At 42.2% G+C, this 19416-nt stretch overlaps 1 protein-coding gene across 1 annotated transcript in view; it reads left to right on the top strand.

Annotated features, from left to right (window-relative positions):
* The window catches only part of SCN1A (sodium channel, voltage gated, type I alpha subunit), a 75105-nt gene that overhangs the window by 44129 nt on the left and 11560 nt on the right, over positions 1-19416 (top strand). Inside the window, exons 17-20 of the mRNA XM_015416151.1 lie at positions 151-271; positions 520-674; positions 3504-3677; positions 8371-8493. Of these exons, the coding sequence (XP_015271637.1) occupies positions 151-271; positions 520-674; positions 3504-3677; positions 8371-8493 (573 nt within the window). The remainder of the gene's footprint in view (positions 1-150; positions 272-519; positions 675-3503; positions 3678-8370; positions 8494-19416) is intronic.

The raw sequence follows: 19416 nt of genomic DNA, 5'->3' as shown, positions 1-19416 counted from the left end.
CTGACATCTGATCATGCACTTCAAAGCTGGTAGGGAGTCACCACGACATCGGAGCAACTTGCCCATCTGATCACAGTCTATAGGTAGCTAAGCTGCTCAGTTTTGCTCCATCTTGAAATCAGTAATTATGGCATTTATTTTCCTTCACAGAAACTAAATTCTTCTAGCTCATCTTCTGAAGGTAGCACAGTTGATATTGGACTTCCTGCCGAAGAGCAACCAGAAGTAGAAGCTGAGGAAGCACAAGAACCAGAAGCTTGTTTTACAGAAGGTGAGGGAAGGTAACATTAAGCCAGCGGCTGCCAGACAACTTTGTTTGGCTTCTGTCTACTTCTATTGTTGGGGGAAAAATAAGTTTTGAAGGAACAAAAGCCAAGTTTACATTTTCTGTATGTTGATGACAGATTCTTGTAGAAGTATGTCAATTTAATAACTTGGTTGTAGAACGTGAAACAAAGTAATTTGGAAGGGTTTTTGTTGTTGTCTTTAATGGGTTGTCAGATTTTAATATATTTTCAGGTTGTGTACGAAAATTCAAGTGTTGTCAAGTTAGCGTAGAAGATGGAAGAGGAAAACTATGGTGGAATCTTAGAAAAACCTGTTTCCGAATAGTTGAACACAACTGGTTTGAAACCTTCATTGTCTTTATGATTCTTCTTAGCAGTGGTGCCCTGGTAAGTGAAAACAAAAGAAAAAATTCCTAAGTTATGGCTTATGTGTAAAAAAAAATACATTTTGAAAACCATGGCCAACTTATGGTCCTTCTGAATTATTTAGAAACATGTTTCTAATAATACCTAGCCTCCATCAAGTACTTTACACATGATTATTGTTTAAATTTTATTGATAAAATATTCCTTGATGTTTGACCCAAAGACAGGAATCAACTGTATTATTTGTTCCATTCCATGTATTGCAGTAGAGTGCTGGCTTTTTGCTGTGAATAAATTTGTTGTTGTCCCAGTCCATATTTTTATATGGATTGTATCAACCTCTGCCTACTAAACATATGCTTTTTAAAAATGAGGTTCCAGTGGAGTAGGGCAAGAAGTTGCAGTGACAAGGACTCTGTAGGATAAACTGGCTCATTCAGATTTCATGTAAAACCATAATTAGGATGACTGTCTGAACCTGGCCACTCACTGTTGTTGTGTTGGTTTGTCAGGGAATATAAAACCAAAATCTGAAACCATGTTTGAAGTTGGTTTATCTGAAGAAGCGTGCGTGCACAGGGAAGCCTATACCCAGAAGTAAACTTTGTTGGTCTTAAAGGTGCCACTGGATTCATACTTTGTTTTGTTAACCACAGTTAGTCTTAAATACGGTTCTGCATTCTGTACAAACATGGACATCGTAGCTTACTCCTGGCTAGGGACATATGAACACCTGCCAGTTTGGCTCATGCTCTGTTCACTGATCACAAGCAGGGACGATTTTTCGAGGACTGGTTCAGTAAGTCATCAATCTGTTTGCCGGTATTCAACATGTTGCTTCACTGTATTTATTCCTAGCCATGCATTGCGACTGAGGGGTGACATGATTGAGGTTTATAAGATTATGCATGGGAAAGAGCAGGTAGAGAAAGAGGTACTTTTCTCCCTTTCTCACAATACAAGAACTCGTGGGCACTCCATGAAATTGCTGAGCGGTCGGGTTAGAACGGATAAGAGGAAGTACTTCTTCACCCAAAGAGTGATTCACACATGGAATTCACTGCCACAGGAGGTGGTGGCGGCTACAAGCATGGACGGCTTCAAAAGGGAATTAGATAAGCATATAGAGCAGAGGTCCATCAGTGGCTATTAGCCACAGGGTATCGATAGGGACTCTGGGGCAAGTGATGCTCTGTCATCTTGGTGCTTGGGGGGGGGGGGTCAACAGTGGGAGGGCTTCTAATGTCCTGGCCCCACTGGTGGCCCTCCTGATGGCACTGGTATTTCTGGCCACTGTGTGATACAGAGTGTTGGACTGGATGGGCCTTTGGCCTGATCCAACATTGGCATCTCTTATGTTCTTATGTTCTTATGCAACTGGTTTTTCATGCATGTGTGTTCTCAAAAAGTGGGTTAAGTTCCCCCCCTTTTTGTTTCCTTCTTAAAATGTGAATGCCTGCTGAACAGAGGTGTCAGATCTCTAACGGTGCAGTGTTTCAGCCTTGCCCAAGTACAACGATGGTGGGGGGGGAGTTTAGAAACCCATTTTCCTCTCAGCTGTGTTTGTGGGGGCAAGGGGGTAAAAGTCAGATCTAGGTTATTTGCAATAGATCCTTACGGATCCATTCAATTTTTACACTTAAACAAAACTGCCATTGTATTGTAGCTTCTATCTTGGTATACAGGCAGCACACACAAAAAAATATGGATCCCCTGTTTCATGGTGCTGTTGTGGTGCACGAACCTGCAAGAGTTTTACACGGGTTTGCCAAAAACACATCGGAAGATTGCATATCACATACATGTTCACACATCACATAACAAAAAGCATGGGCCTTGTGCTTTGTGCTCTCTAGGAGTGGGCTTCTAATCCACCATCCCCCCCCCCCACCGCTGTGTTTGGAGAAGACTGAAATACAGCAAAGTTAGAGATCTGATCCTTCTGATCTGTAACTCTGCCATGTTCCAGCCTTTACCAAGCACAGCAATGGGGGGATCCTAATCTGCCCCCCACAACAACTTCAAATATGGTATGTTTGACTAATGTGTTCATAGCAAAATTTGAAGCATCACTAATTCTGGCCTGTTTCCCAGCACCACCCTGGGTACACTGCAGGCTGAAATACCAGCTGTGTCTCTGCAGGAGAAAGAGCAAAAGTGACTAAACCAGCATTTGAGTGATTGTCTGGAGAACAAATCCTAGTTTTACACATTAAAGAATGGTTTCACTTTATGACTGAATTGAGCCAATAAAATGCTTTATCCTACAGTTATGGTTAACAGAGAGCCAGTTTGGTGCAGTGGTTAAGAGTGGCGAACTCTAATCTGGAGAACCGGGTTTGATTCCCCCCTCCTCCACATGCAGCCAGCTAGGTGACCTTGGGTCAGTCACAGCTCTCTCAGAGCTGTTCTCTCAAGAGCAGTTCTCTTGAAGCTCTCTCAGCCCCACCTACCTCAGAGGGTGTCTGCTGTGGGGAGAGGAAGGGAAGGAGATTCTAAGTTGCTCTCAGACTCTGAGTGAAGAGCGGGGTATAAATCGAACACTACTACTATTAGTACTACTACTATTAGTACTACTACTAGTAATACTAAAGCAAAGTCATTGAAGCTGTTAATAGAAGCCTATTACATATTATGGCTGTTACAGGCTAAATCACAGATTGATACTATATAAAATAAATAATTTGTGTAAGAGAAATTATGGCAATGACTCAAATGTGTATCATTTGCTATAAACTACAGAGCTGGAAGAATTTTCTCTAAATGTGGAACAGAATAGATATAAGACTTTCTACCAGTTTCTTTTAAGCTTTGTAAAAAGGAATGCTAAATCATTTGAATAATTTACAGGCATTTGAAGACATATATATTGAACAACGGAAGACAATCAAGACCATGCTAGAATATGCTGACAAAGTCTTCACGTACATCTTCATTCTAGAAATGCTTCTGAAGTGGGTGGCCTATGGCTATCAAACCTACTTTACTAATGCCTGGTGTTGGCTGGACTTCCTGATTGTTGATGTATGTATCTATTAGATAAGTCCTGTTTATACACCATCATTAAAATGATTGTTTTTAACCTTTTTTCATTTCAATCAGCAACATTCAATGCACAATGCAATGTATTTTAAAGGTGTAATGTCTGGGATTACATTAGCGTACCGCTGTGGCTCAGTGGCGGAGTACCCACTTTGCATGCAGAAGGTCCAGTTGCAAACAGGATGCAGTTCAAAAAAGATAAATGCACAGTATTACATCTGGGCCACAAAAATGTCAAGCACAAATACTGGATGGGGGAATACGTTTCTGGGGAGTAGTGTATGCGAAAGAGATCTTGGGGTAAGAGTGGACTGTAAACTAAATATGAGCAGTCAGTGTGATGCAGTGGTAAAAAGGCAAATTCAGTCTTGGGTTGTATTAAAAGAGCCATAGCATCGAAATCGCAGGAGGTCATGGTCCCTCTGTATACTGCCTTGGTCATGCCGCACCTTAAGTACTGTGTGCAGTTCTGGAGGCCTCACTTCAAAAAGGATGTGGACAAAATCGAGAGGGTGCAGAAGAGAGTGATGAGGATGATCAGGGGTCTGGAGACTGAGCCCTACAAGGAAAGGCTAAGGGCTTTGGGAGTGTTTAGTTTGGAGAAGAGGAGATTGAGGGGGGACATGATTGCTCTCTTTAAATATTTGAAAGGCTGTTCCAGTTGGCAGCAGAGGATAGGACCCAAAGCAACGGGTTTAAATTACATTCAGAAAGGTATCGGCTGGATAGTAGGAAAAACTTTTTCACAGTCAGAGTGGTTCAAAGGTGGAATCAGCTCCCCTTCACTGACAGCTTTTAAGAAGAGGCTGAACAAATATTTGTCAGAGATGCTTTAGACTGGTTCTGCATTGGGTAGGGGGCTGTACTAGATGGTCTCTATGGCCCCTTCAAACTCTATATGATTCTATGTCCCAGGTTCAATCCCTAGCATCACCAGTTTAAAGCATATGGAGAAGATGATGTGAAAGACCTCTGCCTGAGACTCTGGTAACCTGCTGCTACTCAAAGTAGACAATTGATCTTGATCAATGAATGGGCTGAGTCCATTATAAGGCGGCTTCATGTGTGTTCCTTCATTCAGAGCTAGGGAAGACAGAATCCACAAATGTCATGATAACTAGTTCTGCCACATAACATTTCCATGTGGAACACCTCACGCTGCCAAAATAGTGCCTTAAGAGTGATTCCTAGTAAGCAAAGTACTGCGATTAAAAGTTTCATAGTGTTTAATTTCTTAGCTATGTATTACCAAGATTTCCCATGTAGATTAATTTATGTAGATTCTATTGCAGCACTTCACACTAACATGCCCCATCGCCTGTTATGAATTCAGATCTCAGTCCTTGCAATGCCTTTTTTTTAATGATTGAAAATCTTTAAAATTTCATTTGACAACAACACAAATCAAGTTCCAAGAGGCCATTAAAACTGCATAGTCAGTTAACAGGGTGAATGTGTACTTACGGTTTATGAAGAAAGCATCCTAAATTTTAAATAATTTAGATAGTACATAGCTTTCTCTGGACTTGGACTAAAATTATATGGAGAACGATGAAAACATATGTTTATATGTAACCATTAAGCACTCGTATGCGTGATACATTACTGCACTTATCCATACAATGTGTTCATAGTTATACAGATGCCAGCCAGGTTATTAAAAAATTTCAGACTGTAATTGCACTGGATTTGCTCATCCTGATCCCGTGCTGCAGTGAAGGATGATGTCTATAGAGACCCGTTGGACTATCAGAAGGGAGCATACAAAAACTCAATGTTTTTACTCAAAGGCTTTTAAAAAAATTGGATACATAACAATAAATCTACATACGTAACTCACATAGGATGCGTTCAGACAGGGCATTTATACTGGTATAAACTGCTGCGGTTCCAACCGGTGCAATTTGATCCGGAAGAAACGCGATCACACTCACCTCCTGACTGCACAGCACATCGCGTTATGCCCGTTCACACTACCGACGCGCAGCAGCGTGTGTCGGCGTTTTTTTTTTAAAAAACAATTTACATTTTGCACATGCTCATAGGCAGCCATCCACAGAGTTGAGATATTCGCGCAGGCGCAGAACACCCCATTCTGAAAAGCGTGCCCTGAAGCGAAGACTTCCCTTTAAACTTTTACAGCGAAAAGAGCCTCTGTGAGGTCCCGGACTCGTCCGCAGCCTAAAACTAAGCATCTTTTTTTTTTTAACAAATGCCGGGGCGAAGCTTCGCCCAAGCGCACATTGCATACTGAAAAAAATGGCGGCCAAAAAGCGGTAGCCTTGGGCTTCTGAACGAAAGTGGCTCTACACCAGCGGAGAGCGATCAGACGGGGATACTGTGGTTGGAACCGGTGCACTCAGAATACCACTACTTGGGGACCTAGTAGCAGAATACAGCGGTTAAAGGCTGTTTGCAACGGTTAGGGACGGAAGGCAGATGTTCGCCGTGTGATCGCCCGTAAGTACACTGATTCCAACCGGCATCTATACCGGCATAAATGCCCCATCTGAATGCACCCAATCTGTCATGGTATTCATCCCACAATCCCTATTCTGGGGTCTGGAAAGGAATGTTTGAAGAGCCTGTCTGGATGAATGCATAATGACCACCTGGATTGACCAGTATGCAGCTGCAAAACTGAGGAGGCTTTCTGCTTTCAATCTACCTGGCTTTTTCAAGTTACCCTGCAACCCTTAGATGCGGTTTTGTGATGCAGCAGCCCATAATAAGGGCTAATCCTCTGGCATGGACATCCCTTTATGGCCCAGCCTACCCAGCCATGCCTTTCCCTGCCCAAGGAACATCCTGGGTCCTTTTCAGTTTCAGGCTGGAGCCCGAACGTGAGGCAAGCAGGAGTAGGTTAGGCGTGAAACTGGGCCTGAGCCCAGATGATTGCAACCCTGCTAGCAGTGTGGGTTCTTGGTCACCATGCAACAGTCCTCTACGCAAGAATGAGCTTAGACAAGTTGTGGAGTTGCGTGATACTATCTATGGGTTCGGATACACCGCTGGTAGCATCACATTTTTAGTTCCAGGGATCATTTTAAACCTCTGGTGCCTTCACACTTTGTGTTCCATGTACAGAAGTCAGTAACTGGATTGCATGCATTCTGTTTTGCTGCACTCCACCCTTGCTTCCTTCAGTGCTCTGCTTCCGTCATCCAGCTTTCTTATGGGAACTTGGGGCAAAGAGTAAGATTTGATAGCCTATGAGACACATATAGCTCTGTGATGAAGATACGAACATACAGGTGTGTGTCCAACCACCTGCAGACTTCACAGAGCAGGGGTTCCTCACTTTCCCCCTCCTCCTGTAGCCCACTGAGTCCACTGTGGGGGGTGTCGGAATTCTGGGGGGGGGGGTCAGCAAACCATCACAAACAGCACTGGGTCAGGGAAATCAGGAGAAATTGCGACCCAGTTCCACACTCAGAAATGCTGTTCTGTAGCAGAGCTGCATGGTCGGATGAATACCAATGAGTCTGCAATGGACAGAATGTCACCCATGGTCACACATGAAGCTGCCTTATTTGGAATCAGACCACCAGTCCATCAAGATCAGTGTTGTCTAGCCCTGACCTGGATAGCCCAAGCAAGCTTGATCTCATCAGATCTTGGAAGCTAAGCACGGTCAGCTCTGGCAAAGACTTGGATGGGAGACCTGGAAATTCCAGAGGCAGGTGGCAGGGGCAGGCTTTATTTGGCCACCTCTTAGAATATCCTCCAGGCCCCCAGTAGGGGTCAGTCACCAGAGATCACCATGACTTTCAGGTGCACTCACATGCGCACACACACAGGCTGAGTTCAGACTGGAAGTATGAAGCGCGAGGGAGTCATGGCAAAAAGACCCGGAACAACTTGTTCCGAGTATTCCTGGTCACACTGCACCGACTGATATGGGAAAATACCAGGGAGGAGGCACAAGGGAGCATTTGCACTGTTGGCCCGCCCCTTGTGGAGGTGTGGCTGTAAGTGGCTTTTTTTCATTCTGGCAACATGCGCCTATTTCTCGAGCTTTTAGCATGCACACTTCTGGGAAGTGGGATCAATGCGCTCTCCATGGTTTGTTACCACTTTCACCTGGTACTTTTTTAACGCGGTAGGGAATCATCATAGGATGGGTTGAGTACAGCTGAGGAATGCCTGACAGCTGTGGCTGTGTGAACCGACCCCTTTAATCCATTTGTGAAATGTGCCTATATCGGGCCAAAATGCCAGTCTGAACTTAGCCACACAGCCACATATTTAAAAATATGAAAAAAGATCAGTGTTGTCTACTCAGACCAGCAGCAGCTTTCCAGGGTCTCAGGCAGAGGCCTTTCACATCATCTGCTGCCTGGTCCTTTTAAGTGGTGGTTCCAGGGACTGAACCTGGGAACTTCTGAATGCCAAATAGAGGCTCTTTCAATGAGTTACATCCCTTCCTCTTATGTCATGCAAAGGTGTGATATTGTTTACAGCATTTTAATAATAATACATAATAAAACAGAAATGTAAAAATGTTCAATAAACACACAAAGTCATTGACCTATGTAAAACATGCTCCGTCATCAACTCTACAATCAGGACTACTCAGGTTAATAAACATAACTCATTCGTCATTATTTAAACTCGGTTCATATCAAAAACGGCTTCCAGTTTCCAACCGTGTTTTATGTTTCCTTTTTAACAGGTGTCTTTGGTTAGCTTAACAGCTAACGCATTGGGTTATTCAGAACTGGGTGCCATTAAGTCCCTCCGGACCCTGAGAGCTTTGAGACCTTTACGAGCTTTGTCAAGATTTGAAGGGATGAGGGTAAGATGAAATGGGGGGGGAGCTGTTTATAAAGAATACGCATGCCTAAATATCAGGAATGTTCCATGCATGTTAAATAAGGAATGATTAATCCATGCAGAAATGCTGCCCTTTCATTCTCTTGCATATTTCTCAGCAACAGATAAGCAAAAGGCTTCATTAGCTAACCTGAACCCTTTGTTCAGCTTTGTGCAACACATTAGCTGGAAGCATTTATATTACTTTACTTTCTAGCCAATTTGAGGAGTTTTGTTTGTAAATGTATTAAACCTAATCATATTTGCTAATAGTGATTTAAAGATGAGTTGATGTTGTGTGATTTCCTGATCAATGAAATATTTCTATTTCATGACCTGGTTCACATCACATCACCGTTTAGAAGGGTGTGCTGCTCTCATAAATTCAAATCTGTTATGTTCCTATTTAACTTAATGGGGCAACTGTACTCTTGCTGAAATTAATACTTTTGCCAACACAAGCTTCAGTTTAGGATTTCCATCAGTAGGTCAAACATGATTATATTATAACACACGTATCCAGAGAGGAGTGTATCTCCGTTTTTGTCACTGAACTGCTTATACATAACTGACACAAGAAACATTCTGAAATACACCATGGAGACAATTCAATAACCTTCAACACTGGTATGGTCTTGACTTAATTTGACTAAATCTGTTGAAATGGTTAATTAATCAGACCATACAATGGATTCTTTTTTTCTCACAAGTGGCTAAAAAAGTCAATCCAGTTAAGATTGCTCCAGCAAATCCCCAGCATTATGTACACAAATCATGCAATATTATATGTTTGCTTTCTGAAATAACTCAAGATCACTGCTTAACTGCTATCTCAGAAAAGTTGCTTACGCTATATCCCTGTTTTCTTCTCATCCTTAAAGATAATGGGTTAGCTTGTGACAGTACTGGTCACGAAAGAAAAACTTCCAAAGACTGTTCATCTTTGAAGCCATTAGCTCCAAAGTTGGAACAATTAGTTTGCTCTCTGTATACAAATCGATCCAAATTGCATGTTATTCAAACCTGTTATTCTGAGAGAATGCTTTTCTTGCCGCTTCATGGAAACATAAGAGGAAACAGCTTCTGAAGAATATTTTAAAAATCTTATCTAATGAGAGCAACCTACTGCCCTGTTGTCTAAAATAGTGCTTAGATGTAAAGCCATCAGCAGTACCCTGAAATTAAATTCAGACGATGAGAGCTCAGTTCCTCGAATTGTATCCATCAGGTTGCATTATCTTTTCTTCAAAATTTGGAAGAAGAAATATTGTAAATTGAAACTGACTCAGTACATGAATTTCAGGTGCATCTAACCACCCCTTAATTTCAACAAATCCCTTTAAACGAGAAATTCATGAATTGAGAAGTCAGCAGTGGAATAGGGTAAGAGCTGGTCAATCGCTGTAGTGTTCACGAACATTCATTCGGTTTTTCGACTGACTGTTTGGTTTCTCCATACTTCTCCATACTTCTTTTTATTTACTATTCATGAACATTCTTGCAAATGTGTTTTTTGTTGGCACAAATGTTTGGGGAACTGTTGTTCTTTGTACTCCTTCCTAAATTACCTTCAAGAAAAGCAATGATGCTTAATGTTCATGTAATATGAGTACCAAGAATATGCCATTCTGCAAAAAAAGGTTCATATAAGAAGAAAAATGATTAGACTGGGTTTCATTTTATTCCCATTCGCAAGCAATTTCCATTGCAACTTTTCTCGTTAATGCTATTTAGAAGGAACCAAGGTGTCATGTGTAAACAACTGTATCTGTTATGCCATTTCCTATCCATCCCCCCGCCGTTGCTTAAAAGGTTTATCTCATTGAGCCAAGGAGCCAAAGAAATAACATCTAGTGATCTGAAAACACAAATCCAGTGGCAAAGTGTATAAAGTGTGCAAATGACTTACACAGAATTTTTTCGCCAAAGCACTTGGCCAGAATTTAGAAACTGTGCACCTTTCACAGAAATCGGTGTCTGTTAATGAATGATTCGTGAACAGGAAAAAGAACTTCTATGAAACTTCATAACAAAACACTTGGGACTCTGCAATTCTAAATAAAGTTACACCATTTTAAGTCCATTAATTTCAGTGGACTGAGGAGGGTGTCACTCTGCTTAGGATTGCACTATGAGACAGTTCATATTTCAGCAGCCACATTCTGTGGGGAACAAGACAAAGGCAAGTTGAGTAGGACTTCCTTGCTTCCCCATCCTGCTGCAGCCCACTGAACCCCCCTTACCCCAAATATTGTTTCTAGGGCATAGTGGACCCTCAGGAACAGCACAGGGTGCAAAGTGAGTGTCTGCAGTAGAAGCTGGGAATCAACAGAAATTACCACCCCTTCTTCCATAAATGGAAATGCCATTCCATCGAAAGAACTGGGTGGTTGAATACATGCCATTGACAGGATTGGGTTGCTACAGAGGAAATGAGTACTGCAGACAATTAATTACCCCCTTACTTTCATTATGGGCAGCAGTCGGTCAGTGCCATGGGCACCACAGAACTACAGTTCAGCTAGTGTGAGTAGAACACAGACTATGTCCTTTAGGATGTTTCATGAAGTTTGTAACTTGAAACCATTTTTATCTGATGTTCATTAATGACTTTTTTTATTCTGGGGAAATAAGCTGGGGACCTAAAAGTCCCTTAAATAATGTTTACTGATCTTTTGGGGCTCTCCATTCCCAGTACAGTATCTTCTTTTCTCACCATGCAGTGAGTTTGGTCTATGGATTCTGATTTCCTGGCAGTCTAGAACTCAGCAGGTTTGGAAGTCATTGGGCCAGTAGTAATGCCACAAATCATGTTTGCTGCCTTAAGCTTCCACCTCTGAGCGTCAGTTAGTTTCCAGCTTTTTAACTGAGAAGTCTCATTCATTGAAATATACTTCTTGGTAATGAAAGCTATTAATAAATTAAGAATAGGACCAACACTTAAATCCTCGCAAACAAGACCGTTATTTATCCTGAAAACATCAGTCAACAGATTCAGAGCTGGCAATAATGAGTGCCCTTCAAGCTGAAAGGAAATTGTGGTCTAGCATCATCAATCTGGTTTTAGCATTATTTTAAAACATATCTGGTTTCATTTAGTTACAATGGGACATTTTCATGCAATTACAGTTTAGGTTCTGACCTGTCATTCCCAAGAACGTTTCAGTGTTCACATATTTGCGTTCTTCTATTTAATATATGGAGCTTTAAATTAATTTCATATGATTTCTCTGTTCCAAAAACTGGTAATGTTAGTCGTATGCAGAAGACAGCCACAAGACCTAAGGACAATGTAAGTCTGTGAAATATAATTCAACTGTTTTATTGCTCACAATAGCCCCATAGGAACAGGGACAAAAATGATCAAAAGAGAGTATTTCTAAAAAGGATACAAGTTTGTTGTGTTATCCTGAGAACTTACTGAATCTCTTGAAGGGGAAAATTTGAACGATTCTAACTCCGCATAGGTGCTGGAAGGCAAAGTAAGCTCCTGCTTTCATTCAAAATTAGATCTCTATCATGGACTGAGAGCTATATTCTAATCTTAGTGCATGTAGATATGTGCCTATACCTACTTGCAAAATGAGATTTTAATATAGCTATTGCTTCCTATTTGTCTTTTTAATATTCCCTGTAATGCAACGCCTCTTGCAGTAGTGCCAAACATGTATGTTGTTGTAAATGTAAAAAAATGACTATCCATTTGCTTTGCTAAATTTAGAGAATTAATTTCTGTAGAGATAAAGCATGTGTTTATGTGTAAACTCACTGGAAGACAGCATGTCACGCCGTGCTTGATGTTTCGATTAAAGCAGCAAAGCCAAAAAGGAGGATTTTTTTTAAAAAAGACTCCACCTTGCACTTTCCGTTTTGCATGTCTTCTGCACATTCCTGGCTGATTGCTTTCAAGTTTTATCATATTTCAAATTTCCAGTCCAGTTTCCAAGGAGGCAGCTTTAACAAGAAATTGGTATCTTGAACATTCTTTAGCAGATTTTTTAAAATGCCTCTTTTACTGAAGCAGCAATGACTCCATTTGCAATTGATGGCATCAGAAAACTATTTCAATTTTTTACAGCTCCAATGAATACATTCTCTTATGTCGATAATCTGTTCTTACGGGTTGGGACCACCATCCTTTGGCGTGGTCGCAATTCTCTGCTTTGGTTCCCTTGACTATTTTGCAAAAACTGAACATGTGATGGGCGTAATGAAGGGAAGGGAATTATGTGAATTTTACAGTAAATAGTTTGCATCCAGACTAGTGCTTCCACAGGTGTAAAGAGTTCACCTGCGGAGTATGATTTCCTGCCTTCCCCACTCCAACAGTAACTCCAAATGAGGGGACATTTCAGGCTGCTGCAGGAGGGGGGAGATGATAAGATCGCCTTCCACTTGTCCCTCCATGCATCTGATGAAGAAAGCTGTGTTTCTTGAAAGCTTATGCTACAATATTAAGTTTCTTAATTTTAAAGGTGCTTCTGGGCTTGTTACTACCTTCCACTGGTAAAAATCCTTGTGCCCATGGAAATACTAGTTTGGATCCAAACCAATATGTTCAATCCAAATTCCTCCTTTGGTGAGTGGAGGGGCACTTCTGCTTGCAACACCGGGGAAGCAATGTCTGCCAATTCTCCCCTTTGAACTGCAGACCCCCACACTGTGTCCCATGCCATTTCAAGGGTAATTTTTTGCAAACCTGAAGGACTGCAATGGAAAGGGAGTAGTGGAAAAGTCCTGGACATGATGTTCCTATAGGAAACATTTCTGTTCCATTACCCTGCTTTGAGAGACAGAAAGAGCGTTTTAAGTTTCTCGAGCAAGTTTTTAAGCACAGCTTTCTTATGTCTTATCTCATCACTGAGGCAAATTCTCTCTTGGAATTATCCTATAAAAAAAAAAGCTTTTGAAAAAATGTGAATGACCAGCACGTAAACTATTAATAGAGGTTCCTTTCACACAACAAAATCACTTTAAAATCCTGACACAACTATCTTGACATGTCATGTGTCTTCAACCAAATGTTATATCCCTTGTGTTTTTTTAGGGCTCTTTTTGTTTAAGGCACTTTTTATTTGAAGTTACAAGCATTTTAATTAGGGTTGTCACTTGATTAATGAAAACTTAGTTCACTAATTAGATGAGATTTAATTGGTTGATCAATTAAGTCTGTTAATTGATTTTTGAGTAAAAGGGTGTTTCTGAGGACAAAAACAGTCTTTCTTTTTGCTTATATGATGTATGCATCACAGTAAGCATTGTCACAGAAGAGTCATTACTTCTTTGCGTGTGACAGAGTTAGAGACACCTCTCAGAGAAGATGCCTGTTCCCACCATGGATTTGTAAATACTTTAATTCAAGATAACTAATGGCATTCCCAAAAAACAAAACAAAACCCCAACCCCCTGCTGCTCAGTTAATTAGAAGAATATTTTAATAATACAAAAGATTTCTAAGTAATTAAATGAATAAATCAAATACTGCCGTTAGGGTTCCCAGGCTGGGTTGCCAGACTGAGGACATGGTGGGACAGCCATGGAGCAGGCATGATGACATCACTTCTGGGGAAAACGTGAAAGTGACAGTGAGTAGCTCTAGGAATCACTGGAAACTTCATGGTAAAGCCATAGACTTACTCCTGTCACTTCCGGGTTTCCGTGATGCCACCATTTTTTTAAATTCCCTTTGCCTCTTGGAGGGGCACTGGGCAATGGGAGCTTGCAGTGGGGGAACCTCCTCCCCAACCAGAGAAATGGTAAACCTACCTTACTTTTAAGACCAAAGGAAAATTCAAGTACAAGACTGTTCAAGATTTAATGAATTCCTTGCCGTGGACTTAAATTGCCTCGACTCGAACACTGAGAGAATCCAGAGAGGCAGGCAAATGCTGAAAGGACCTTTGTTTCTAATGGTTTGAGCACACACTCTGAACAATGTGCTTTTAATCTACTTTCAGTGTACTTTGCAACTGGATTTTACTGTGTTCCATGGCAAAATCCACTTGCAAAAAATCACTAAGCATTAAAAGTGGATTGAAAGTGCATTATTCAGCATGTGCATAAGAGCAGCCATCCTGGTTCAGATGAATGGTCCATCTAGTCAAACATCCTGTTTTATATAGTGGCCAACCAAATGCCCCCCAAGCCTTACAAGCAGTGCATGGAAGCCAAAGCCCTCTCCTGTTGTTGGCCCCAGCACTGAAACTGAGAGGGTTACTGGCCTCTGAATGAGGAAGTGCACTTGGTCATCATTAACCACTGACAGACTTCCCTGCCTTTATCAAACACCCTTTTTAAAGCCAACTATCTCCTGGGGGGAGGGTGGAAGCCTCAACCTAATCAAGCTACCCAGCCCAGGTATCTCTGGGGACCAGAGGAATCTCAATACCAGCCATGCTTTCGGCTGGAACCCGGAACTGGTTCAGAGAGGCTTGTTCTGTCAAGCAGAGCTAAACTCGAACCTAAAATATCTCTGTTCCTTTGAACCTGAAGTGAAGCAAAACCCTTAAGCACAAGATGGTAACCAGTTTGAAATAAGTGGTCTACTAGTCAAGCACAGAGGCGATTCTTTGGGGAAGATTGGTGAGGGCTCCTCTCATTTTCAGCTACATCAGAAGAAATTTTATTTCCCAGTGAGCCATATGAAATGAAGAGAAAAAGAAGTAAGAGAGATTACTAGGTATAGTAGTCCTCCTGGTGCTTAGACCTCAAGGTTCTCCTAGAACGCAAGGTCTTGCTGTCGGGGAAGAGAAGAGACTGGATTTATAACCCGCCCTTCAGTACCCAGTGGAGTCTCAGAGTGGTTTACAATCTCCTTTCCTTTCTCCTCCCTACAACATACACCCTGTGAGCAGTGTTCCCTCTAAGCTGAGTTAGTGTGAGCTAGCTCACAGTTTTTTTACCCTCTGGCTCACACATTTTTCTCTTAGCTCAGAAAGGATGGCTCCAGAGCAAACTAATTTATGCAGTAGGCAAATTGCGCTCACGACTTTAATGCCAGTAGCTCACAAAGTTGAATTTTTGCTCACAAGACTCCACAGCTTAGAGGGAACATTGCCTGTGAGGTAGGTGGGGCTGAGAGAGCTCTTTCAAGGACTGCTCTTTTGAGAACAGCTTGGAGAGAACTTGTGACTGACCCAAGGTCACACCAGCAGCTGAATGTGGAGAAGTGGGGAATCAAACCTGGTTTTCCCAGATCAGAGTCTGTGCTCTTAACCGCTATACCAAACTGGCTGGAGGGGACACTGTGATCATCAGTTTTACAAACAAAGAAACTCCGGGATTAGCCAGGCTCCAAGCAAAGTAATAAAAAACTGCTACTTAACCTGACTTAGGGGAAAGGAGATGTTTTATGGAAATTTGAACATATCACATGCCCCACACATGCAAGAACATGGAGGGCAGTAATTAGTGAAATACATGCCTCTCCTAGCGTCTATCAGGTTTTTAAAATAAATAAATAAAAGCTATCACCTGTATTGGATTGTTCTTAGTGTGTAAAAAATTCACCATAAAATTTCCCTTCATGTGTATGTTGAAAGAAAAGGTATAATGTGTTCCCACTGATTTCTGACTCAGGCAAATATTTCTTCAACCAGAATCTCTCATACTTGATGGCAGGATGTTTCGTTTGAGTCCTCAGAGGACTGCATGGAAGGCATTGCAGTCCTAAACCGTTACGCTCTTTCTAAGCCCATTGACCTCAATGGATTTAGAAGGGTGCAACTCTGTTTCAGATCACTTTGTGATTCTGCATGCCCAAGGGAATTTAGGGCTTCTGTTTCTGTAAACAGTGGCCTATCATGCTCCCTGTCAAAACACTTTTGAGTCAGAGGAGTCTTTCAAGCTCAGTTTGCAATAGGATAGCCAGGGCCCCAGAGCCATTGGCAAGACGTATTTCAGCAGTCCCATTCCTAATTGTGGCACTCTTGCAAGGCAGATGGAGAACAGGCAAGTGAAGGCAGAGGCCGGACTTAGCAGAGTTTCTCACTTACCCTCTTGGGTATGTGAACAGCCATTGCTGTTCGCTTGCTTACTTTCTCCCACCTCCCAATAACCATCAATGCTTGCATGGTCAGGTGAATTAAAAGTTGCCAGTGGTGTTCAGCAGCCATTGCTGCCTCTCTGCCTGTTTGCTAAAGAAGGGAAAAAATAGGAAACAATACCTCTACCTGTGGTGGTGGTGGTGTGCATCCTGAAGAAGGGAAGAAGGTGAGGGCAGCTGGCCTTAACTGTGGCAGAAGTGCTGTACCTGATGGGCAACCACCACTTCCCCATTCACTTCTTCCATAGCAGTGGCCTGTGCACTGCTACAGGTCTTGGGGACCCACGGGAAGGGGGGCAGAGGCAGTTGCCTCTTTTCTGACTCATCTCACTGTTGACCACTCCCTGTGTGTGGCTTGGCAAAAATACTGCCCACTTGCTTATCTAAATATTTATACCCTGCTTTCCCCCCCCAAACGGGATTTATAACATCATTCTTTCCTCCTCCATTTTATCCTCCCAACAACCCTGTGAGATAAGTTAGCGGGATAGACTGAGCCTCAGTGATCAGAGGGCAATCCTGCAACAATGTATTCCATCTCAATGGTCTCTTTTCCCTACTGAAGTTATTGTTAGGTCCCCAGCCAATTCACACACACTGTCGGCAGTGTACTGCTTTATTGGAGATGTGATGCTGTGGGTTCAAGAGCTTTTGTTAGGGCTGAAGAAATGCATGGGAAATTACAAGATATAGGTAAAAGCATAAAATTCCACATCCATACACATCACCTCTACCGCTGACGTTACTATGGCAACACAGACAGATGTAGGCTAGGCTGGCAGAGAAAGGTACTCCAAGGTCAGTCTCATGGGAAACTGACTTGGGGTGCTTCTTCAGGAAAGTTACAGCGGCCCCGTCCACACGGATGAATTTGGGCCGGTAGAAGGACAATTCGGGGATGCAGCAAAAGGGCACGATCCCACCACAACATCTGGGAAGCGTAGTGCTTCCGTCCCTGAACCGGCCCTTCTGCCCGAAACAGCGCATCAACTTAGAACCACCTACCTAGGTGGTTCATCTCGACGAGGCGCCGCAAGCCCGGCTCCTAGCCGAACTGCGCATGCTCCGACATGCGCAGTTTGGCAGGCTCCCCATCTGAACTGTGTTTTCTCCCCGGCATCTGATCGTGCCAGGGAGAAAAGGCGCCGCGGCCCAGGGGATCCATGGGATCCCGCCGCGGCGTCTCAACTTTGGCGCGGCTTTTAAAAGCCGCGCTTTGAGCGACTTACCCCCTGCCGTGTGGCAGGGGCCAGCGTCTACTCCCATGCACTCCAGCAACAATGAGAAACAGAGTTGAAAGAAATCGAAAGTTAGCCTGAGCTTGACAGTTATATACATACTGCTGAGAATTCATTAAGTCTCTTTCAAGATTAGTCCAGCATTTAAGGTTATTTTCAAAATAAATATAGCCATGTTCCTCTAGGTACCTCAAAGCTACCTGCCATTATTAATAATAAGTGGCTGTTGCTTTTATCATGATTATTTTGACTCAGTCATGACTGAAAGGGGTGGTTTAGGAAGAAATGTATTTTTTCTCCTTCTCAATATACCCATCATATTTTTATTCTGCTCTGCCTTCAGAGATCTCAGAGCAACATACTTAGTTCTCCTCTCTCCTCCATTTTATCCACACAACAATCCTGTGACATCAGTTAGACTGAGAGCAATAGTAATTGGTCCAAGGTCACTCACTGAGCTCAATATCTGAATAGGGATTTAAACCCCTACATCACACTGGCTCTCCTGTGGCATGCCTGTGGACTATGCTTTCTACCCCAATACACCTACAGTGGCAAATTTTATGAGTTCTGGTATCACGGTGTAAAGAAACCAGGGCTCCCTAAAGATTACTTATGAAGCACAACATAAATTGAGTGTGACATCTGCCCTCAGGATCCTTCCCGCCAGCACACATTTTTTCCACCTACCCTACAGAACCAGGGGTCCCACTGGAAATGTTCAAATGGTTTGAGGAGTTAGAATCTGGGCCTGGGAACTATAAACTCACATAAGCCTGGATTGATGTCTGAGGCAAATTGACCAGCCCAAGAACGTTTATTCAGAAAAAACACATGACTAAAGAATATAATGACATTTAACCAGGAGCTGTGAAAAGCTAGGCTTCAAACAGTACATGACCAAGGAAAGATCCTTTTTCTTGCAGGTTTATAATTTCTAAATACAGTACTCTGTTTGGCCTTGCTGGCCTATGGTAACACCTCTGTACACTCAAGACTAACAAAATGTTCCAGGGTATTGGCTTTTGTGAGTCAAAGCTCACTTCAGTGGGTACCAATAAAAACGAAGATTGATCAAGTTGGACGGTGGGAAGGACAACTGTGTTGAATCAGGATCTTGTAGCACTATTTTAAGGAGTTCCCTCCAGGAAACTCACTTTACAAAATGGAGGTGCCTCCTCAAGGTGACCTCAGGGATACTATCTAGTTTGCTCCATAGAGACCAATCCTAAGCAGGTCTGCTCTCAGAATCCTACTCAAATCTACAGTAGAGCTCATCTGCAGAAAAGCATCTTAGGATTTCACTGTAACACAGCTATCCCACTGGAATTTGTCTTTCAACCCATCAAACTGTCAATCAGCTGGATTTATTTTTTATTTTTTTGCCACCTGGAGGGGATTTTTTTATTGCATTTTCTATAAACTACAACGAAAATAAGGGAGGGGAATTACAACTAAGGGAGAAAGAAAAGTAACCTACTAAAAACCCAAGTATAGGAGATCATTCCAGTAGCTTGTATCAGTGTTAATCTAAAATGCTATAGTTACATTGAACATGGTCGTTTAAGCTATATTATTTAACTTTTTAACCAGTAATTTCACTGTTTAAAGAAAAACACAAGAG

The sequence above is a fragment of the Gekko japonicus genome, unplaced genomic scaffold (genome assembly GCF_001447785.1).
Source record: "Gekko japonicus isolate JY-2015 unplaced genomic scaffold, Gekko_japonicus_V1.1 scaffold445, whole genome shotgun sequence".
Lineage (NCBI taxonomy): Eukaryota > Metazoa > Chordata > Lepidosauria > Squamata > Gekkonidae > Gekko > Gekko japonicus.
This window is presented reverse-complemented; position numbering and strand designations above follow the sequence as displayed.